This window comes from Mastacembelus armatus, chromosome 14 (genome assembly GCF_900324485.2).
Source record: "Mastacembelus armatus chromosome 14, fMasArm1.2, whole genome shotgun sequence".
NCBI lineage: Eukaryota > Metazoa > Chordata > Actinopteri > Synbranchiformes > Mastacembelidae > Mastacembelus > Mastacembelus armatus.
The window spans coordinates 12,144,376-12,168,287 of record NC_046646.1 but is presented as its reverse complement, the minus strand read 5'-3'; the positions used below and the strand labels follow the sequence as shown (position 1 = coordinate 12,168,287).

Here is a 23,912-nt window from a genome sequence, read left to right as displayed (position 1 = left end):
CGTTCACCATCCAACCTGACAGAACTGGAGAGGATCTGCAAGGAAGAATGGCAGAGGATCCCCAAATCCAGGTGTGAAAAACTTGTTGCATCATTCCCAAGAAGACTCATGGCTGTACTAGCTCAAAAGGTTGCTTCTACTCAATACTGAGCACAGGGTGTGAATACTTATGACCATGTGATATTTCAGTTTTTCTTTTTTAATAAATTTGCAAAAATTTCTACATTTGTTTTTTTCTGTCAAGATGGGGTGCTGAGTGTACATTAATGAGAAATAAAATGAACTTTTTTGATTTTGGCAAATGGCTGCAATGATACAAAGAGTGAAAAATTTAAAGAGGTCTGAATACTTTCCGTACCCACTGTACATACACACCTAGATGAACTATACATGCCAGGGACCCCATGGCTATATATAATTCAGAATTTAGGAATTCTTTTCTTTATATTTAGTCTTATTTTGTATGACCGCAGACCTAAAAATCTTGTTTCTTTCTTCTATGACTTGTATTTTGTTGAATCTTGATGCTGGTCGTTTTCAGGACCAACCATGGCTTTACCCCGGGCAGCTTCACCTCTGAGTGCCACCGCGATCACCGGCCAACCCCCTCCCACTGGGGACGATAATGAACCTGTCAGTGTCACCATCACCGTCAAAGCTACAGGCTCATAGTCATAGATCACAGATTCTTTCAGCTGGAATTCAGATTATTTCAGTTAATTTGCAGTACATGTAGCCTCACCTACATTAACAGTTAGAAGCTCTCATCATATCACAAAGCTTTGTCAAACCACCAATTTGAAGTATGGACCCAATGGCTCATTTGATTTCTACATTCAAATTATATGTACGCTCACTGTTCGGCCAACAAATTCACACTTTCACATTTGCATGGACACAAGTTCATATTTCTAACTGCTAAATATTTTTTTCTGAGATTGCAATCATCCTTACTGTGTACATTTATCACAGAACCCACACCACATAATACAATGTTGGTCTTTTAATAATTTATTCAGTACTTTGAACTGTATCATGTTCAACATAATCAGAACCATATCTTCTCAAGAACATAAACACGGATATTTTTATCACTGTGTGCACCAACATTTCTTTGTTCACATTCTAACACTCAGCTAGATCTAATGAGTAATAACCTCCTTCAGGAGGTGAGGACTGGCTGACATGAAGTTTTTAAAGATGTCCTCCCTCCTAACATGTAAAACATTTTCTCAGATGACAGAAGTACAAGCAAACAAGAAGAGAAGCACACAAAAATAGAACAGGACACATTTAAAATATGAGTGGAACACCCAAATATGTACAGTTTTTTTTCCCCTCCAATGTCCATAGCAGTTTGCATGGGTTACACAGACTGCTCAAGTGACAGGGAGTAAAATCTTCTGCGTGCTGATGATATCAGAGAGCTTCTGTTTTATCTTCACAAAGAGGCGTTTAAACTCCAGACCGTCACCCTGTGAACCACAGACATCTCTCAGATATGCCCTCACACAGTCAGCTAAATGTACATATTGGAAAATCAGCACCATGAAAAGTATGCCAAATGAGCTATTAGCAGTTCCTTTTTTTAAATTTGTAAGCAGGCTTTATTGACATCAGAAATAATTATATGTAAGCATACTAAACTATAAAATATGCGTATTGTAGCTGTGTGTTCAGATTTTACTGTGCTAAAGCTCGGAAAACATTTTTTCGTTTGTTTGTTTTTGTTACCCAAATGTCTTTCTAGATTTGTACTAACTCTATAAGGAGCATGTATACTCATAGGATAAACTGGATCATAGCTTAAAACACAATCAGGGTGTTGCTACTTCTAATTATTTTCTTTTTGTTTGATTTCACAGCACACTTCACTAGTGACTATTTCTGGTGTTAGTAGTAGTTACACTGCCTCAACTTGAATGTGGTAATGGATTATTCATATTGCAACACTACATTAGTCTGAAATGCTTATACCCACCTTAGACAGTCTGAAGTCCAGCAGCACTCTCTGATTCATCTCTAGCAAATGGACTTTGAAGATGAGTTTGCTGTTGCGTTTGTCCAGTGTGCTCACTGTCACCTGCAGGCCAAACCGAGGTTCATTAAAGTGTAAAACAACCTGACTGATGGTGTATGAAAATGTGAAATGTCACCGGTGCTTCAGAAGGCGCTGCAGTGAGTTAGATTTGACAGCTAAACTGTTAGAGGCGCATGATCATGGGAACATTTCCACCTGTAACTGCGACTGATACAAAATTTTATATGAAAATCAAATAGAAAGTTAAAGCGCTTGTGTGTTGATCTTAGTGGGTTTATCTGTCAGCTAAATATGTCAGCTTTCTTTACTCATAGGTGTCAAAGAATATATTTAAACTAAATATGTAAACGTGATTCTGTGTACTTGAGTACAGATGTACCTGTTTGGTGCAGGTGAGTTTGAAGCCAAGTCCCAAGCTGTTGCAGGCATCTTTCAGGGCAGATAATGAAGCGTCGGCGTGCACAGTGGTGAAGAAACGCGTCATTCTGCGCACTAATCTCTGCCACAGCGACTACACAAAGAAGAAGTTAGGATGTGAAATAACTCATAGCATTATCTGCATCAATGCAACATTTTAAGACAGGATTTCTTAAAACATTTGCCTTTTTTTCCACCATTCTGATACATTTTAATGGAGGTCGGAAGAGAACAACGGACATGACATATCTTGTCAAATTTATTATATAAAACAAAATGCTAATTATTATAAGTATGTATTACCTGACTGGCTCCTGGTGTGGCCAGCAGCTGACTACCCAGCAACATGTGCTCTGGCTTTGTCGGCTGGGAGAAGCTGACTTGGCCCTCGTTCTGACCAATTAACAACATGGCTTCCCAGCCACCTGCTGCAAGATCAGGCTGAGAGCTGGAAAACTGCATCCGGTCATCACTATGGAAAGAGGAACGTAGGTCTTAAGATTACAGGCACAGAAAGAAATACACCTTTGAGTTCAAACAGTAAAGTCACAAAGGTCTGACCTGTTGGATCGGGATTTGAGTTCCACATCTGATCGCAGAATTTTGTTTCCTCCTGAACCCAGAGAACCTGCGGGTTGTTTTACACCTGCAGCAATACACAGACTTCTCAGTCCAATGAACATAGTAGTTAAAGCTGAATTGATTCTGCACTATTAATACTTGCCTTGAGTAAACCAACGGTCCTTCTGTATGTCTTTGATGGTGATGCGTACATCAGGACTTGCTAGCAGTAATTTGGACAACAAACCTAACAGCAGATGGTGCATGTGAGTAAAATCAAAGCTCCAAGGCAATGAGAATTTAAAAACTTGTATAATTTGGGGCTTACTAAGGGGCATTGGTTGTATTTTCTTCCAAGGAGGTAGGTACGTTTTCTTTTGAAGCCAATCTGAATACTCTTGACAGCTCTCAGTGGGCTGGTCCCACGGCAACTCTGATAAAGAAACAACACAAAAACAGCCTGACAATGCAAGACTTGCCACATGACAACAAGCTGCGTTTCTTAAAAACAAGAGCTGTTCTTTACAACAGTCAAAGCTGACCAAACCTTAACAACACCAAGGCTACTGTATTGTATTGTGATACAGAAGTACATATGATATTTCTGTGTACCCCCTGTAAACACACACTGTGATCTTACCTCCTGCCAGCATGGCAGTGAGGACTATCCCACAAGCCCAAATATCTGCAGGCTGAGCTTTGTACTCAGTTTGGCCTAGAAGCTCTGGGGCGACGTAAGGAAGAGTCCCACAGATTCGATTCAGAAGACGCTCTCGTCCTTTGAAACGAAACACAGTTGCTAGGCCAAAATCTGTCAGCTTCAGGTTATCTAAGAAAAAAGGATTATATCAGACTGCTTATAATAAACACAAAAAAAAGCAATTACTTTGAACACTTTGATAGACACTGCAGCCCATCACCTTTGTCATCCAGCAAAATGTTCTCTGGCTTTATGTCTCTGTGGGTGATGCCAACACTGTGGAGATACTCCTGCAAAAGCGCAAAAAAAAAACAACTCAATAACAGCAGAAAACGGTGCAGAAGGTCACAATGACACACGGGTGTTGCTTCACTCACCACAGCTGCTATTAGCTGCTGGAAAAATCTATGCGCGTCTTTCTCTGCCATGCCCACGTCAGGCTCTAGAATATAAGTAAGAGAACATTTAATAAACTTCATCAGCACAGCTGTCTGTGCTACAAAACCCAGTAAAAAAAAAAAGTACAAATCTGCTATCACAGAAGAGTTACGTTCAACAGTAAGGTTTTAACTGAATACTTCAAATTGTGATTTTTGGCATGATGAACTCATATAATGCTCAGACTGATTTGGCTTTGCACAAACCCTCCAAAAAAGCAGTGTATGTTTACCACCTACAGCTGTCTCACCAATTCGGTCGAACAGTTCTCCTCCGGTGCAGTACTCCAAGAAAAGATACACAGTCTGTCCTTCCTTCCGATGGCCAAAGAAACGTACGATGTTGGTGTGGTTGAGCATCTGTCAATCAGCAGTACATGTTGTAGAGTAAGAGCACACACAGAGGGTCATGCAGAGCAGTGATGCTTGTAGTTAGGTTTTAAAAGCTCCATTAACAACATAAAAACATAGCACCTGGTTAACCTACATATGCTGCAGAGGACTGACCTACCTTATGGACACAGACTTCTTTCTTGACATTTTCTGCACATTCTTTAGCCTGAGAGGTATCGATCACCTTCACTGCCACCGCCTCCTCTGTGTGTCTGTTCACCAGCAGCCTCACTCTGGGACCACAAAAAAACAAGGAATGACCCATTATACCAAGGTAGATAAGTCAGAAGATGAATAAAGGCTATAAAATAGATAAAATAAAGCTGTTCTTGTGTTATGTGGACAAGTAAATGCATATTTCTCTAAGGCCAGTGGTGGATGTTCAGTGGCATATGTGCAAAACAGCCAAGATTCAGCACTGAGTTATAAAAGGGTCCGATTTGTTGCAGTGTTTAGTGACTGTGTGTGAATGCCCTGCTGTGAAAAAAGAAAACCAAACACTGTAAACGGTGAAAGAGGATCATACTCTCCGTAGGCTCCTTCTCCCAGTGTCTGAACAAGGTCCCAGTCCTGCACAAAAGGCACCGCCATGCTAAAATATAAAACACACACTTTTCATCAGGCTGTCACAGACTACACTACATTAGTCTGTTTAGTATGTTATATGTCAAACTGTTATATATACACATATAACGTTATGTTAAATGTCATCACTTCACGTGACGCGTTAAGTTTCGCCAACTTTCCCCCGAAACCGAATAACGAAGCTGAAAAGCGAAGTGCTGGTGATTCGTATGTAAATTACATCTCACCTGGACAACCGACCTCAACCAGCGGTTTTTTTTTTTTGTTCTTTCCAGATGTTCCTTCAAGGATTAGACAAACTTTTTCATGTGGCCGCAGTCAATTTCACACAAATTTGGCGCGGTGTTGTTTTACTGGCGACAACTTCCGCTGAGCTCGTCATTTCCGTTTCTTTTTCTTCTTCTTCTGCTTCGTCAAGGTTGAACAGCAGCTGCTACTGCCACTTTCTAAACAAAGAAAAATCAATCTTTTAACAAATTTATTTAAGAGACACGAAAACAAAGTGTTTAGTGTCACAAAAAAACGTGGTTAGGTTTAGAAGAAACTGTAGTAACAGTCGTGTTGCCTGAGTTTTTGCTTTGTCCGGAAGGGGGCGCTGCAGGAGAGGGAGCAGTGCACTCAATAAATGACAAAATAAATGCAGTACACACATTTTAACACAAAAAAACTGTGTAAACAGCCACTTAAGTATAGTTCACATAGTTTATTAAACGAAGCTCAGCAGCAACGAATTTAAATGATCCTTGATTAGTTGTGATTCTTTGAGAAACTGGAGACACAGCAGCATTTGCATCTGGTTGGAAACGCTGAATGAGGTTTTATTTTTTAAAGAAACTTTCCAGGTGACTTAGTAACATAAAGTTAATGACTCAGCTCTGTAGCTAAAGGGAAATAACAGATTTTTTAAAGTCATTTCTGTAAACAGTAAAAGTTCAGTGGATGGATTATTAAACTATTATTGGTTCGAGAGTTCAGTGGGACCTTGGGTCAGAGTCTATGTTTTTAAGGGCCCTTACGTTTGTAGATGCAAATCCCATCAAAGGTCTACAAAGAGACACAGCATGACCATAAAACGACACACAAACTAAAAGAGAGACTGAAAATACAAAAAAAAAAAAACAAAAAAAAAAAAACAACTGATTGAAAACGTTGTTCAATCAGTAACTTGAGTCAACGTGTCAATAGGCATAAGTAACAGTCGACAGTGCCCCCCAGTTTTGGGAAATGATGAGGGCAAATGTTTGTACTTTATCTGGGTTTCACAATTGCTGTGTTTTTTTATACAACATGTGACAGTGAATGTACACATGATGGGAAATCCTGGATCAAGACAGGAGGAGCTACTTTATGACCTACTTAAGGTCAGGATCCAAAAACAGAGTAATATGTGAACTACAAGAATAAAAATGAACAGGTACTGAACTGAATCAAATGTTCCCAATCTTTCAGAAAAAGGTGCCACATATTGGAAGTTTTTTTGCTTCTTTCCTTGGGTTTTAATATTTTAAAATTACATCCAGTTATTTTAATAAATGAAGTATAGTTAAGTAAAAGTGCCTACATTAGTTAGATTTATTAAAACTTAATGTCTTACTGGTATTAATGCAACATTTTGTGACACACATTATCGATCTTCTTTATTTGCCAGAGGTTAATCAGTACCAGGATGGTCTTTGTTCACTCCCTCTCTGTCAACATGGTTGTCTCTTTTGAAATAAAGGTACTTCTCCTGCAAAACCCTCTCATTGTTCCCCAGTTTGAGGTACAATATGGAGTTTTTTGTCCGCTGGCACTGGTTCACTGCTCTTTTACTTCTCCTCTACATGGGTAAGCTCATTAAATCTAACCAAAGACCTTAAAATTATTTAAAATATCATTTTTGATTTGAAGCTTTCCCTTTATGGAAATATGTTGATTTGTAGGTCAAGTCAAGTTTCTGTTGCAAATTTAGCCATAATCAACTTACAAATTTAACAAAATTTCTCAAATCAATATTGTGTAATAGGCAAATAGCTTAAGGACTGAAAAAATGACAATGCATTTGGAAACAGAGTTTTAAATCACTGCTGAAAATACATCTTAAGTGTTATTTGAATAAAATACTATGTAGTATCTTTATCTCCAGTCAAACATGGTTGTTTCCTAACATGGGTTTGATCATTATGAAGTACCACTCAGCTCAGTATAACTATGTAATGTGTTGTCTGGCTCAGCAGGGAGGTTTCTAATATCTGTGCACAAAATGTCTTTTTTTTCTTTTCAGGAGGTGAAGTTCAATCTTCTTGCAGAGAGGAAAATATGCAAATTCAAGGAGGTTCTTACACACTAACCAAACAGCTGAACATAGGCTCCATGTTGATCTACCAATGTCCTGATGGCTACTATCCATCCCCGGCTTTGACCCGCCTGTGCCAGGCTAATGGCACCTGGAGACCAGCACCCAAGAAATTTAAACCTCAGATGTGCAAACGTGAGTGATGTGATGATGATGTTTGTCACTTTGCTTTAGGTTCCCTGCTTTACATGACAATTCGGGTCTTCTTGTTTTGTTTTTGCAGGCGTTGAATGCCCAGACCCCAATGTGTTGGAATATGGAAGTGTCAACCCTCCTCAGGAGAAGTACTTTGTGGATAATGAGACCACCTATGAGTGCTACTCTGGATACACATTGCGAGGCTCATCCAGACGTGTCTGCTTACCACACGGGAAGTGGAGTGGCTTCACTCCAATCTGTAGCCGTGACTGTAAGTCCTACCTTCTTTCTCCCTGTCCTTTCTCTCTTTAAGATACACCCACATTAATGACTGTTTTATTACTTGTGTCCTTTTCATCACCACAGCTGATAATACCTGTCCTGATCCTGGTGTCCCAGCTGGAGCCTCAAGAGAGGGGAATATATTTGGAATTGATGACACAGTGAAATACCAGTGCGGGAGCAGCCTGTTTTTGGTGGGGTCGAATGAGAGGGTGTGTCAGGAGAACGGCCAGTGGACGGGCCAAGAGCCAGCCTGCTACTGTAAGCCAGATACCTACAAATGCTGTTGACATTCTGTGTCATTCGATCAAAGTTTTTTCGTGAAAAAAATTGCATTCTATTATATTCACTTCCAGTGATGAACAACACTACATTTAGAAGTCAACGCCCAACAGTTAGAACTACCAAGGAAGATTGTTCCATTTCTCTTTACTTTAAATAATCTTAGTTTATAAAATGCCAGAGAAAAATCCCCAATCCCGGAATCCAAGAGCACAAGGTGACATCGCTAAATGTCCCAGAAACAAATCCAAAAATATTCAATTTTCTACCATGTAAAACCAAAAAGGACAAGTAGTGAATTTGCACATTTTCAAATATGGAGTAATTTCAAGTGGTTTGGCTGAAAATTGATTAATCATTTATCAGTTTTGATGCCAGTAAATTATATTTTATTGAAACAAATGTTCTTTTTTTGTTTGCTTGTTTCGTGGGTTTTTTCCTTTTTTTCTTCGGTCTCTTGCTCAGTTTATTACAGCCAGTTCCCTTCATTCCCTTCACTCCATGATCTACCAGGTGTAGCATGTGTGGATTCGAAAGGAGCCAGGGTTTGAACCTCTCTCTACCTGCAACGTTTATTTCCTCTGTTGTGCAGCCATTTCCGTCACTTTGAGCCAGCCAAAATGTCTGTGTTATTGCCGTTTTTAAACTGACACTGTGTTTTACAAGTCTTACAGGTTTTGTACTGCTAGTTCTGCCTTTTTTCAATATGCAGCCAAAAAAACAAACAAAAAAAAAACACCTGTAGCTACATCAGCTACCTCACAGGCTTTTCATTGACTTACCTGCAGTATTGCTTTCCCATTTCACAATTATTAGATATAGCTGTGTATGTCTCTTTTGCTTCTTGCAGACAGGCACACCTTTGACACTCCGCTGGAGGTTTCAGAGGCGTTTGGCGCTGCAATCAAAGGCAGCCTCACCACTTTAGAGCCCACTGGTAAGTTCCAGGGGTTTATATCATTTAACATCAAAGTAGGTGATTATTTTTCTTACAGCATCTTGTGAAGCTCAGAACATTTGGTTAAATATAAAACAAACAAGTATTGACTTGATCGTTTATTCTACTTTTTAATCAGCACCATTGAAACTCACTCCTCTGTACAATAGCACCATAAGACACTGTCTTGTCTATTCTTATACTCTTTTCTCGATAAAAATATCTTACAGAAATATGGTATCCATTTGTACTGTGTATGGCACAATGACGGCATTTGTTGTGGCTTGTTCAGATGACACACAGGAGGGAAGAATAATCAGGATTTTAAAAAATGGGACACTTAACATCTATATCGGTGTGGATATTTCTGAGAGCATAGAAGAGGAACATTTCAGAAATGCAAGAGATGCTGTCCTACAACTTATTACTAAGGTAAGAAGCAAACAGTTCTTCTCTTATCAAAAGAGCAAAAAATATGTAGCAGTATATTTTAGAAGTTTTACAGTGCTTTTTTTTTTTTAAGGGCACTGCAGAACTGCTTCTTTTTTACATTATGCTGAAATTGCTAACAGTCAGCAATGTGCCGGGACTAGTATATTACACTGGGATTGTAATTCTGATTGGGGGCTGAGGACGTGCATAGGGTGAAGCTAAAGACTGCTGCTGATGGACACTGGCAATAAATTTGCTGCGTTGCTAGAACATGTTTGAAGTACAACAGTTAGTGTGACTAGTCTGGACATTTAATCAATCAATTTATCCTGAAAGGGAAAAAAATGACTTGTTTGTGCTGGGCAAGGGCAGAGGAAGCCAGCAGTCTATTATTTATGGGTCAGAAATGTCACGTAGATATATTTAGAAACTTTAAAATATTACTGAGAAGTACTTTTCTCCCAAAATACTTTAGCTGGTACAGCAGCCAGAGTGCCTGCTCATTCAAACCAATAGGAAGTCATTTGTTTTTTTGTCGTAATTTCTAATGATTTTACATTTAAAAATAAACTGAAAAAAAAAACAGTTTTTAAAGGAAGCAGCAGAATATAACTATCATAATACCAGTAGTCACTGCATTTCATGAATGCATGTACTAGTATTGTTGGCATGAGCAGATATATGAAGTGTTTTATGTTGTCTGACACATTTTTAGAAGCACATTTGGCACACTCTACACACAACATGTACAAACATAATCTCATCCCATTTGGCTGCCAGGACAACAGCCCATTAGAAGTAAATTTCATTATGAATCATGCATCATAAATTTGATTGATGCTTTTTGGCATGAGGCCCTTGACTTGTTGTCAATGCACAATGTGGGATAGTTTTTCTGCTGATAAATGAATCAATCACTCAACAAAATAACAGCCATAAGCATTTTGATACATTGGGAGGTGTTGCATTAACTAAATATTTCACAAGTTCACATGTGTGCATACAGACCATGCACCTTGTATTCAACTGGTTTGTGTTATGTCTCCACAGATTTCATCATTTAGTGTGTCTCCAAACTATGAAATCGTCTTTTTCTCCTCTGAGATATTTGAAGTTGCCAACATTATTGACTTTTTGGATAAAAAAATAAAAGATCTAGTCGATATCAAGAACAAACTGGGAACTTTTCAAATAGGTGGTGAGTGAAGTAGGCCAGAGAGGTTATTGAAAATACTATATTAATCCACAGCTTTATCCCAATATTATGTTTTACTGCGTGTGTGTGTGTTTCCATTCAAAGATAAAAACACGGCCGGAACAGATCTGAACCTTGTCTTTAAGCATTTCGAGGGGAAAATGGCTTATATAAAGCAGCGCGTTGGGGAAAACAGTTTTAAGGAACATCGTCATGTCCTCATCATTTTTACAGATGGTAATTTCAGCATCTTGATATATTTTATTTTTAAAGTAATTCATATGCAGTTAAATCAGCACTGATTTTAAATTGGTACCTGAACAAAAACTAACTAAATAAAGTAATATGTTTTAAGTTTATTTTAAAAAACTAAATCTTGCATTTTGAAAAAGGTGTAGTACATCATTTTAACACGCTTCTTCCATTTCAGGTGCTTATAATATGGGTGGTTCTCCTGCACCTACTGTAGCAAGAATAAAGAACATGGTGTACATGAACCAAACTACTGACCAAGAGCTTAAAAGGAAGGCGTCAAGGGAAGATTATCTTGGTAAAGTTTATTTTTCACTTTATGTGAAGATTTGTGTTGTTATACTTATTTTTATCATTCAGCCCCGTTTTTGTTTCGGGATTCATGCCTACAGACAGATGCTTTATTGTCAGTAACATCTACTGTAATTGTTATAATAAAATTCCACCTAATGTGTTTTATTATGATGCTATGCTTCATTCTGTTGCAGACATTTATATTTTTGCTGTTGGAGTTGACATCTTTGATGACGACCTGCTGCCTCTCACAACAGACTCAGCAACGGACAAGCATTACTTCAGATTGAAGAACATCAAAAACTTGCAAGAGACTTTTGATGATATTATTGGTAATAAGTCATTTCTAAAAGTAATGAATGAATCTGGTGACATATTTTTGTAGTTACTATTTGTAGTTGAGCTGTGTATGGTATTTACTCTAACATTTATCTCCTCTCTCAAATTTGACACAAAGGAAATTTATGATCTGCCTCTAAATGGTACAGCCCAACACCACTGATGTAGCAGGGACTGACTGATATGAAAAAGTCAATTCCACTTGACCACATCCTCATACATGCATCATATCTCTATTTTAGCAAGAAGAAAATACACATAATGTACAAAATCTAGACATGCCTCTCTGTCAGTCTGTCTGTAGGCTTTAGTACAGACTAAAATGAATTTTGTACTGACATTCATGAATCATAATGGAAAATGTCTGGATGAGTTGCAATGAAATCTGGTTCACACAATTGCAGTAGCTATAATTTCCTAGTTTTTTAGCTCCATTATCAGGTCAACTACCATAGGTCCAATATGTACTATTTATAAGTTAAAGGATGTTTAAAACATCTACTACATTGAATAAAAAATGAATATAATGTGCTTTTATGATGTAATGGGTTCGTGGTACTGAAGTCCAAACTTCTCCCAATATATAAAAAAAACAGTAATTTGGAATAATGTTTTTTTTTTTTCATACAGATGAAAGTGATGTTAAGGGTCTATGTGGTCTTCACAAGGAATATGACACAGGTGGCAACATCAGAAAGAAGTACCCATGGATGGCACACATCACTTTCAAGGTGAATATTTTGGTTGTTATTTTAACATTATGACTAGCTGTAAATTGTAAGTTGTAAATTACAATATTTGTATAATGATTCAGGCATGTAAATGAACAAATATCCCTTTCAATTTTAAAGCGATTATACTTTTCAATGAAGAAAAAAAAATACCAGATTTGCTGAGTAAAAAATTCTTCCTAATTCTAAATAATATACAACTAATATTTACTTTTGCTTGTTTAACACTTGAAGGGACTAAGGAATAAATGCTTTGGCTCCCTGGTGACCCCTAAATTTATCTTGACTGCTGCTCACTGCTTCAAATTTGGAGATTTACCAGAAGATGTCGCAGTTGATATTGATGATGGACAAGGCAATGGTAATGATTTAAAGCTTATATATGTTTACTCATGCTTTTTGTTGTAGGTATCTGAGCATGACATTCTAAAAGTTTAGCTGTTCATACAGTTTTATGGTATAAAATGAAGTTTATCATTTGCTCTGATAATGGATGGTTCTAAGTTGTATATATATATATATATGTGTGTGTGTGTGTGTGTGTGTGTGTGTGTGTGTGTGTGTGTGTGTGTGTGTGTGTATATATATATATATATATATAACTATGTCTCTTTTACAGTGAAAAAAGTAAAAACTTTCATGTTGCACCCAAACTACAATGTTAAGGCTAAAGTGAACCAGGGTGTGCCGGAGTTTTATGATTATGATGTGGCTCTCGTCCAACTGGAGGACGATGTTCTAATCTCTTCTAATGCTAGGTAAGGTCTCACGTTACTATCATTTACAGTGGGTACGGAAAGTATTCAGACTCCTTTAAATTTTTCACTCTTTGTGTCACTGCAGCCATTTGCCAAAATCAAACAAGTTCATTTTATTTCTCATTAATGTACACTCAGCACCCCATCTTGCCAGAAAAGAACAGAAATGTAGAAATTTTTGCAAATTTATTAAAAAAGAAAAACTGAAATATCACATGGTCATAAGTATTCAGACCCTGTGCTCAGTATTGAGTAGAAGCACCCTTTTGAGCTAGTACAGCCATGAGTCTTCTTGGGAATGATGCAACAAGTTTTTCACACCTGGATTTGGGGATCCTCTGCCATTCTTCCTTGCAGATCCTCTCCAGTTCTGTCAGGTTGGATGGTGAACGTTGGTGGACAGTCATTTTCGGGTCTCTCCAGAGATGCTCAATTGGGTTTAGGTCAGGGCTCTGGCTGGGCCAGTCAAGAACGGTCACAGAGTTGTTCCGAAGCCACTCCTTTGTTATTTTAGCTGTGTGCTTAGGGTCATTGTCCTGTTGAAAGGTGAACCTTCGGCCCAGTCTGAGGTCCTGAGCACTTTGGAAGAGGTTTTCTTCCAGGCTATCTCTGTACTTGGTCGCATTCATCTTTCCTTCAATTGCAACCAGTCGTCCTGTCCCTGCAGCTGAAAAACACCCCCACAACATGATGCTCCCACCACCATGTTTCACTGTAGGGATTGTATTGGGCAGGTGATGAGCAGTGCCTGGTTTTCTCCACACATACCGCTTAGAATTAACGCCAAAAAGTTCAATCTTGGTCTCATCAGACCAGAGAATCTTATTTCTCATAGTCTGGGAGTCCTTCATGTGTTTTTTGGCAAACTCTATGCGGGCTTTCATGTGTCTTGCACTGAGGAGAGGCTTCCGTCAGGCCCCTCTGCCATAAAGCCCCGACTGGTGGAGGGCTGCAGTGATAGTTGACTTTGTGGAACTTTCTCCCATGTCCCTACTGCATCTCTGGAGCTCAGCCACAGTGATCTTTGGGTTCTTCTTTACTTCGCTCACCAAAGCTCTTCTCCCACAATTGCTCAGTTTGGCTGGACGGCCAGGTCTAGGAAGAGTTCTGGTCGTCCCAAACTTTTTCCATTTGAGGATTATGGAGGCCACTGTGCTCTTAGGAACCTTGAGTGCTGCAGAAATTCTTTTGTAACCTTGGCCAGATCTGTGCCTTGCCACAACTTTGTCTCTGAGCTCCTTGAGCAGTTCCTTCGACCTCATGAGTCTCATTTGCTCTGACATGCACTGTGAGCTGTAAGGTCTTATATAGACAGGTGTGTGCCTTTCCTAATCAAGTCCAATCAGTTTAATTAAACACAGCTGGACTCCAATGAAGGAGCAGAACCATCTCAAGGAGGATCAGAAGAAATGGACAGCATGTGAGTTAAATATGAGTGTCACTGCAAAGGGTCTGAATACTTATGACCATGTGATATTTCAGTTTTTCTTTTTTAATAAATTTGTAAAAATTTCTACATTTCTGTTTTTTTCTGTCAAGATGGGGTGCTGAGTGTACATTAATGAGAAATAAAATGAACTTTTTTGATTTTGGCAAATGGCTGCAATGACCCAAAGAGTGAAAAATTTAAAGGGGTCTGAATACTTTCCGTACCCACTGTATTTGTATATGGATTTGATGTTATGTTCTCAGTCCTGCCTAGAAATATGTTGATAAAACAGTTTTTACTGTGAGAGACTGCCAAGCATTTTTTTAAAAATATCCAGAGTTACAAATTGTTTACTTACTTATTGTTATTTTTTCATGTTTTCTTGGTATTTTGTTCAGACCTATTTGCATACCTTGCACCCAGGAGACCAGTGGTGCTCTACAACTGATTGGTGAATCCACCTGCAAACAACAAGGTGCAGTGCTCTAACACCATCAGACATCACACAGCTTGATTTCCCTAAATGTAAAAACAAAAAAAAGCTTTATGTAGAGCTGCATGATTTCACATATAAAGATACTTTACCTGACCATTCCTGCTAAATGAATAATAACTGACCATTAAGTTTACCCCTTATTTACTGTCACTACCTCATAAGTTTCTATTCTTGCATGACACGTCTGCAGTTTATAACAGTTGTGTTGACGGATTTACTATTAGAAATTGTATAATTTTAGAGGTAGAACTTGTGTATCATAGATAGAAGGAAGCTGTAGGAAGTATAAATGTTTACCTGCTGGACTGTGATGGATTAGTGGGACTGGTTTGTTTGTCTGTTTAGGCTGCACATTACTAATATATTTTATTATTTTTTATGCATTTATTTATATGTGTGTGTGTGTGTGTGTGTGTGTGTGTGTGTGTGTGTGTGTGTGTGTGTGTGTGTGTGTGTGTGTGTGTTTGTTGACAGTTAATACAAATATATCATTAAAAAGCTTAATTTAATATAATATTAGAGTTTCAGTTTTATATATAATAAAAAGATTTTAAAAGTAATAAAACAATTAAAAAAAAGAAATAGACTACTTATTACACAAATAATATTCATATAAAATGTCTTACAATTGTAAGAAATCATATTTTCAACTATTCATTTTCTGCTACAGTCCTTGACACAGAGGTGTTTTAGTTGCTGTATTTCTGTGTACATACAGAGCAGCTTCTGTTAAAGGATCAGCTTGAAGCACTCAGTTTCCTGACCAAGACGGATAAAATAAAGGAAAAAAATGTCCGCGCCAAACTTGGTGACAATGTGAGTTTGGAAAAATGTGTTATGTGTAATTTATGTGATATTTCTTTTCTATGTTTATGTGACTGGTTTGTGACTTGGTTCACTCAGGTGACTGTTTGGTTTTCAAAGCAAAAAAGTCATTTTTGACTTTTGATGATTTCTTTTTTTCCAATTGTGCGATGCAGCGGGACGAATGCATCAGACATGCACTACAGGCACCTGGAGTAACAACAAAGAATCCAAAGGACGTTGTGACTGACAGCTTTCTGTGCACTGGTGGTCTTGAGCCTCAGATAGATCATATTGCATGTACAGGTATGTTCCCTCTATTGCATACACAAACTTACTATCCTACTTTAAGGAGAGTTGATAGTTATCCCACCAACATCCTTTAACTAAGCTAGGCTAAGGTAACTTCACCAGCACACAGTAACTACAAATTGCTCACTGACACATTGGAGAGGCATCCATGTCTGTCTAAGTAAGAAAAGAAAATGTGCAGACATACAAAGATGTGTTTTAATTCACATAATTTTTGTGCCTCAGTTATTGAGAAAAAAAAGTTCTTGTTTTTGTTTGGTGCTGTGCTTTTTGTGCATAATGATTACAAAGGCTCACTAACATTATTATGGAGAGTGACCATCTGTGTGTGTTTTTGTTGGGACAGGTGACTCTGGAGGTGCCGTGTTCAAAAACTATCAGCAGCGCACCGTACAGGTAAACAGCTGTTTTGTTTCTCTGTAGCCAGCAGCAGATTACAAATGAGCAGCACCCTGTGGCAAATGTCTCTCAGAAATGAGCAAATGTCTCTCAGAAGGAAAACAAAAGCCTACGGGGATAAATAAGGTGATGCAATTTGGCCATGTACATTCTTGTCGACTGTCTAAAGTAACCAACAATTTCTCCTACAGATTGGGCTGGTCAGCTGGGGTACCAAGAATCTGTGCGGTGGCGGTGGCGTTGTTGACTCAGATAAAACCTCAAGGGATTTCCATATTAATCTTTTCAGGGTTATACCTTTTCTCAAATCTATCCTTGGAAATGACACCCAGAATGACTATGCACCACTTCAGTTTTTGAACAATTAGGTGCATGTCCACACCGTAATTAGTTTTGCTTTGTTCTTACGTGATTTATGTCTACTCGTTTAAAAACATTAGGGTTAAAGACATTATGGTATCAGTGAAATGATATACATTTCCCTACCATTTTTCTATACTGTTTATACACCGGTAGTTTTTCATTTCTTGGTAATTGCTGTAATATTTTGTATGAATTTTGTGTCATCATAAATTACCCATATTTGTCAGGTAATGTTTTTAATCCATATTGCTCAGTTCAGTTTCATTGTGATCAGCTCAAACACAGGTGACAGCATGTTGAAACAAACAAACCAGACATCGGCTCCAATAAATGACAACCAATGTTGCAATTCTCACATAAAGTGGCGCAAGTATGGAGTCTAGCCAATGAGTAAATCTTTTGTAGCAGTGTGTCCACAGTTCTGATACTGTAGGCAAGTGCAGCACTACATTGCTTGTTGAAGCTACTTCACTTTTGGCTTGGCTTATAAACAAGTGAAGATATTTTAATTTAATTTTGACTGTATAAAGCAGAAAAAAAGGTCACTTACATTAAGTCCAAGCAGCCATCTCAGTCTCTCTCTCTTCTCTCTTTTTCTCTCGCTCCGTCCCTCTTACACACATAATACTATCTAGGTTCAATACTGGAAATTCATCTCAATATAGTGAACACAGATATAAAGCATTTGAATGTGCAATCTAAGATTAGTGAGTTAATAAATAAAACATTTTTATTACACTGCCCTCTTATAGCTGATGTGTCATTTTTTGTGAGCCAATTTATGCACTGCTATCCATCCATCTGTCATCTATGGCTTATCCTGGACCATCCAGTGTCACAAGGGGCTGGAGTCAATCTCAGGCCGTGGATGAGAGGTGAGGTATACCCTGGACAGATCACCAGTCTATCACAGGGCTGACACACAGAGACAGACCCCTACTCACACTCACATTTACACCCTCAATTTAGAACCACCAGTTAACCTAACCCCAACCTGCATGAGTACCTAGAGGAACACATGGAGAACATGGAAACTCCACACAGAAAGTCCCCAGTGTTTAACGGGATTCAAACTCACAGCCTGCTTGCTATTAGGTCACAGTACTAACCACTGCTCCACCATCACACTAATAGCTTCCTCTAATATTTGGCCTCTGGACTATTATTAAGTGATTAATAATAATAACAGAGTTTCAACAACTTGGGATGGAAAGGGTTAATATTTGCAATTAAAAAGTAATTATTAAAATAAAAGTAAAAATTATAATAATGCAGACATTTGTATTTTGTAAATAGGCAATGTGCTTACTGTTTCTATCCAGGAATAGCATAAGGGGATTTATGTTGAAAAAGATTCACAATATGATTTGAACCCCATGATTTGCTGTGTTTACATGAAAAATTGTTCACAATCACAGGATATAAAATTTTCTTCTCTGAGGCCTTTTCCAGACTTAAAAATAATGACTAAAAGAGTTACTACACCGCACTTAGATGGTTTCATCGAAACTCTTTTATGGACACTCAGCTCTGCTGATAGAGTCATCGAGCTCTCCCTCAGGTCAGTGACTCAGAGTCCTTTTTCAGCTCTTTGTGCAGGTCTACGCAATGCGGACACTCAGTCTGGCAGTGTGCCCGCTCAGATCATTGAAATTGAATTTAGTGGAAAGTTAAGTTCTTCTCTTGCTGTGTAATTAAGTTTTCCCTTTCTCTTTCTGGCCTTCAGATGGAAATGAATGTTTGTCATTCATGTCCCCCCTTTTTTACAGCCCACAAACAAACAGGGCCACTGCTTTACAAATGATTTTTTTGACCAGAGCCAGTTTATGGTTTCAAGTCATGTTATTTTACTGAGTAATTATGCTGACCATATTACACTGTCCGCCTTTGGCCCAGTGGAAATGTACATTTAGCAATTCTCTTTAACTAATTCCTATTGGCTAAATGTCTAAAATCAGAGAATAGTGGTGAATTGTTAACATTATTGTTAGGTTTCTCTGACAGGGTGAACTGCCTACCTTGTGTGGGAGGGAGTGTCTGCATGTGTGTGGGTCGGTGATGCACTGGTTTCCCATGGGAACATTCATTTGGTTTCTCTTTAACTAATTGGGAGAAAGGGATGTGGTCAGTGAGATGAGAAAAGAAGACAGAGACAAAAGAAGACAGACTGTGTGAGAGGAGGGACGAATGGGAGAGGCTTAATTTAATGAAACCCTCTCTTGGTCTCAAATGCTGTAAACAAGAAGGAAATTTAAAACCTGGTCCATTTCTTATTGAATCCCTCTGGAGGACTCAGTAACCTCTCTGTCTTCTATTCCCAGCTGTACCCCACCGTCAATTCAAACAACACTGAAACCCTTTGGCTGAAATCAATCTACGCCTAAACTGATTAGCAGTGTTTGGATAGAGCAGCATGCATGAAGACAGTCTACCCCACCTCCCCACCTCCCCACCCCGCTCCCTATTCAACGCTAGCACACACAGCATATTCCTGATGAAGCATCCTGCTGTTTAAACTCTGGCTGATCTGCCTCTCTGCAAGCCTTAAATCAGCCTTATGGGCCATTTTAGAAATTACTACCATTAAGAACTGCATACATACACTTTTCCACCATTTGTGCTCTGAAAAACGAGTTACACTCACATACATCCATGGTTTCTGCTGACTGATGCTTGTGTATTAAAATACAATATATGTAGACAGAGATGCTCCTGATTGGACTAGTATCTATAATATTGAGCTAAATAATTTGAAATGATATGATATGTTATAGTAAAGTTCAAGGTTTTGAGATATACACTTAATCATTTTTTTCATTTAGATTGATAACCTCATGTTTGTTCAGGAGATCTGAAGCTACCATAAGCAGCCAGTTAGCTTAGCTTAGTACAAACACTGGGAACAGGCTAGTCTGGCTTATCCAAAGGTAAGAAAACCCACTTGTCAGTATCTTTTGTACAATAAATAAATGCATGTCAAATTTCCTTCAAAACATACTGTTTTAGATTTTTTTTGTAATTAATATGTTGATTGATTTGGCATATATTTTTTTTTATTTTAATTTTACAACTTAAGTTCTGGTCCATAGACCATTAAAGGCCATGCAGGCCTTACACAGTCTGTTATTAGGAGTGATGGACTCGTCTTTTTGGTGTTTTTACAAGATAGATTTCTCTACATGATCTGCATGAAACCACATGATCAGAGAATAAAATCCAATCATAAAATCACTTTTCCCACAGGCTTGAACTAGGCAGAACTTAGTAAAAAAATGTTGTCATGATGGCCGAGGATGTTTTCTTGTGTTGCAGGGACATTGTCAGATTCGATCCAAAAACAACAGACAGCACAGCAGCGAGCAACAGAATTTTTGATTTCTAATATCTATTTCAGAACTTTCACAGTTTAAAACTATTTTGTCTTGCTGAAAATTAAAGGAGAGAACAAAACCAATAAAGGGAAGGAAAGTGCACGCCTTATCCAACTTCTTGGAAATATCAGCTGTGTTGATGTGCCTTGTACTGAAACACAATAAGAGAGTATAGAGAATATTATTAAAAAATACCCTGATTGAGTTAGAGGAGATCATTTTCATGTAACACTTTTGTAATGGTAATATCCAAAGCTTAACCAATAAAAGAAGGAGTGAAATCTGCCTCTTGTCAGCGTTTACGATGAGAAGCACTTGCATGATTAGATGTCTTGCGATCGATGCAGTCTCTTCTCCCAATCATTAAGACTGCTCTTAACAGATTACAGCCCCCTCCCAAACACGCACAGTCTTTTCTCCTCCTCCTGCAGGTCTCTGTCTGTCTCACATACTCTCTCGTTCATCAGAGAAAGCAGGAGACCTGCCTCTAGAGCACTTCTTTAGCTTCCTCTTTGGATTTCTTGAAGTTCAGGTAGAGTTTGCCTGCTTTCTCCAGAACTCCACTATGACCAGGCAGCAGAATGAAAAAAACTAAACTGAAAGGCAAGAGGTGGTAGTGAACAGACTATAGCTGGCAAAGATGGATCTGCTAACAATCGTCTGTCACCTTCTGCTTGTATGCTTTGGTCCAGCTGCAGCCACGAGCCTCATCACAGGTAAGCCTGCACACATGAAAAACACAACATGGCGCCAACATAAACTCTTTAATCATTTTTTGCTGCATCTTTGCTTTCTTCATGGCTTGCCCTCCTGACTCTGCACTGTATGTTTGGTTCTTAAAGCGGATATATTTGAAGCCAGAGGTAAGCCACCCTTTTCCTACAACTAACCTTACGTCTGTAGTTATGGGTCCATAATTCCCATAATTTCCAGTAAATCCCACTGTATGTTTTCTTTTATTGAGTTATGCACATTCAGCTCATATAATGAATTGTATGTGTGTGGGTGCAGGTCAACGTGTTTGCAAGGCAGGGAAAGGGAGGCCGTGTTACAAGCTGGCCTATTTCTCTGAGCTCCGGCGGAGGCTGAACTTCGTAGAGGCAGAGCTCGCCTGCAGACGGGATGGAGGGCAGCTGCTGAGCGTCGAATCAGAGGCCGAGCAGAAGATAATAGAGCAGCTCATCACAGAGCTCCGCCCGACCGATGGAGACTTCTGGATTGGTCTTCGCCGTAACCATGGAAACGAGGACAGCAGCTCAGACTGCTCCTCACAGTACTACTGGCTGGATGGCAGCAAGTCTACATTTAGGTGGGTGAGGGCTATTTAGAGGGTCAAGGGGTGAAAAAGTGAAGGAATAATATGTATGATAAGTCACATGAGTATGCTCTAGTTTGGAGAGTCCTATCCATGTTTGGGAATAGTTTGAATTATTTTCTTGACAGTGCTGATATAGGAGTTACAGAATAAGAATACATATTAATAATTCTTTCTAAAAACCCATTTTTTGAAAAACCAAAAGTTCTAAGATTATAAATCTTACCACAGTCAATACTGAACTTTTTAGACCAATATCAATTTTCAGCTAAATTTTAAAATTTTCGTCTATAGGACAGAAGTGATTCTGTTTATGTGTTTTATGTGTGTATTTATTATAGGAACTGGCACTGGGATGAACCATCATGTGGCTATGAGGTGTGTGTGGTAATGTATCATCAACCGTCCGCTCCCCCTGGTCTGGGGGGGCTGTACATGTTCCAGTGGAACGACGACAATTGCGAAACCAAGAACAACTTCATCTGCAAATACACTACAGGTATTACTGCGTACTAATTCAGTATTATTTATTCTGGAAATAGTTGAACATTGTTGACTGTTATTTATTTTCTCCTCAGACAAGCTATCAGACTCTCCTCCTTCTCCTAACACCACTCAGTCAGGTAAACATGTGCTTACAGTGATCGTATTTATACAAACTGAGACAGCACAGAATTCAGTAGATATTTTGAACATTCAAAGACTGAGCGTGCTCAAATCACAGCAAAGTACGATGGTTTGAGTATCATGGTTGCCTTTCATTACAGATGTCTTTCCATCATCTGTGCTGCCATGGAATCCAAGTGACCACAACCAGGACAAAAATACAGGTTGACCCAAGATTTATTCATTTTTTTGCTATTTTCTGCACAGAAGAACATATACTATGCTGTCATAATTAAACACCAACATCAGTTATTAAATCTGCATTTCTGTTGTCTGTATCTTTTTTTTTAGCTATTAATTTGGTTTACATCATCATTCCCACCATTCCCCTGATACTGCTGTTACTGACAGTGACTGGAGTCTGCTGCTTCAAACTGCTTGTCAAACGGTGAGGATGCAAAATGCAGGCAAATACTAATATCATTGTTAGAAAAGCCTGTTCATAAGACTATACAAAATAAATGAATAAATAAAAAGAATATATTTCCCTTGTATTAAAAGAAGAGGTCAACTGGCGTAACTATGTGGATCACTAGAATGCTATAACAGTTTTTGGATGATGATGAAGGTTGAGGTCCTGAAAGCATAAACCTTGTTATTTCACTATTTGTCAGTAGGATCTGTCTGTATGATCCATGAGCTTGGTATTCTCCACAACTTGTAAACAATGTGGTTCTGATTTATTGTATTCTAATGTTCGTTGTGGTTGTTTACACTATTCTGTGAGACAGAAGGAGGAAACAGCAGAAATCAGAAGTATGCCAGACAGACCCAGGTCTCTGCCCTAGCCTGACTCCAACTGATGTCTACAACGTTATTCGCTCTCAGAAGGACGATGACCTGGTTTCAGCTCGCCCGAACACAAAGAACACTTCCTTTTTATGCTCCTCCCCTGACACGCCAACAGGTGACTATGACAACCTGGGAGGTCGAGACACAGAGAGCGGCTTTGTGACGCTTGCCAGCACAGAGAGTTGTTTCCTGAACTTTGACCTCAATGACCTCAGCCTTGGGCGTCGTGGCACCCGTGACTTCTGTGACACCAGCTTGGGCCGCTCAGGAAAGAGGGACCTGAATGACAGCGGTCTGAGTCGCACTGGGCACAGAGAGTCTTATGACAGGAGTCTAGGTCGTCGTACAACCAAGAGCGAGCATTACAGCAACAGCCTGTATGGCGACCGAGGACTGTATGACGGTAGCATGAGAGGAGTGGGTGACCTCTATGATCCCAAACTGACAGCTGGAGGCCACACAGTAAAGGCTGACCTCTATCAAACATATATCTCCAACGGCAAGGAAGACACTTATCAAACCAGCCTCGGAACCTATGGAAACCGAAAATCCTACCAGGCAAACCTGGACTGCTACAGAAATGGCCTGAATCTTGACGGTGGAACAAGATACTTCAATGAACAAGAATGGATCAGCAGAGAAAATTATTGATCTTCTATACAGCTCCTTCATTGTATGTACAGCAGTGGAGCTGTGATTGTGTACGTCTGTGAGAGTGTCAGAAACCGTGCATGTACATTGTATTTGTTTTTATCTTGTGTTTCCAAAACCTCCTGGGAGATTGGAAAGCAGGTGAGGATATTTTGTTGCTGGGCCCAAAATACACCATGTGATACTTAATTTGTGGGATTATGAA

At 38.9% G+C, this 23,912-nt stretch overlaps 3 protein-coding genes across 3 annotated transcripts; 2 read left to right on the top strand and 1 right to left on the bottom strand.

Moving 5' to 3' along the window:
* Positions 1-1,016: 1,016 nt before the first annotated feature.
* On the bottom strand, positions 1,017-5,503 carry chek1 (checkpoint kinase 1). Its single transcript, XM_026329084.2, has 14 exons — positions 5,362-5,503; positions 5,076-5,141; positions 4,668-4,782; positions 4,408-4,516; positions 4,097-4,161; positions 3,940-4,009; positions 3,660-3,848; positions 3,348-3,452; positions 3,183-3,266; positions 3,020-3,104; positions 2,762-2,930; positions 2,421-2,552; positions 1,982-2,083; positions 1,017-1,475 (listed from the first exon to the last, which is right to left on the bottom strand). Exons 2-14 carry the CDS (start codon positions 5,138-5,140, stop codon positions 1,380-1,382), a joined length of 1,386 nt encoding a protein of 461 aa, XP_026184869.1. The 5' UTR covers position 5,141; positions 5,362-5,503; the 3' UTR covers positions 1,017-1,379.
* Positions 5,504-6,889: 1,386 nt separating this feature from the next.
* Positions 6,890-17,655, top strand: LOC113143456 (complement factor B-like). The gene is made up of 18 exons (XM_026329085.1): positions 6,890-6,961; positions 7,398-7,604; positions 7,693-7,878; positions 7,974-8,150; positions 9,022-9,108; positions 9,401-9,540; positions 10,591-10,738; positions 10,841-10,972; positions 11,166-11,285; positions 11,476-11,613; positions 12,251-12,363; positions 12,586-12,712; positions 12,971-13,109; positions 14,937-15,013; positions 15,753-15,850; positions 16,015-16,144; positions 16,497-16,546; positions 16,741-17,655. Exons 1-18 carry the CDS (start codon positions 6,904-6,906, stop codon positions 16,915-16,917), a joined length of 2,304 nt encoding a protein of 767 aa, XP_026184870.1. The 5' UTR covers positions 6,890-6,903; the 3' UTR covers positions 16,918-17,655.
* A 3,199-nt stretch (positions 17,656-20,854) lies between these two features.
* Positions 20,855-23,787, top strand: layna (layilin a). The gene is made up of 8 exons (XM_026328853.1): positions 20,855-20,999; positions 21,126-21,146; positions 21,295-21,592; positions 21,940-22,097; positions 22,177-22,221; positions 22,366-22,428; positions 22,556-22,652; positions 22,996-23,787. The coding sequence occupies exons 1-8, from the start codon at positions 20,924-20,926 to the stop codon at positions 23,705-23,707; spliced, it is 1,470 nt and encodes a 489-aa protein (XP_026184638.1). The 5' UTR covers positions 20,855-20,923; the 3' UTR covers positions 23,708-23,787.
* The last annotated feature ends 125 nt before the right edge of the window (positions 23,788-23,912 follow it).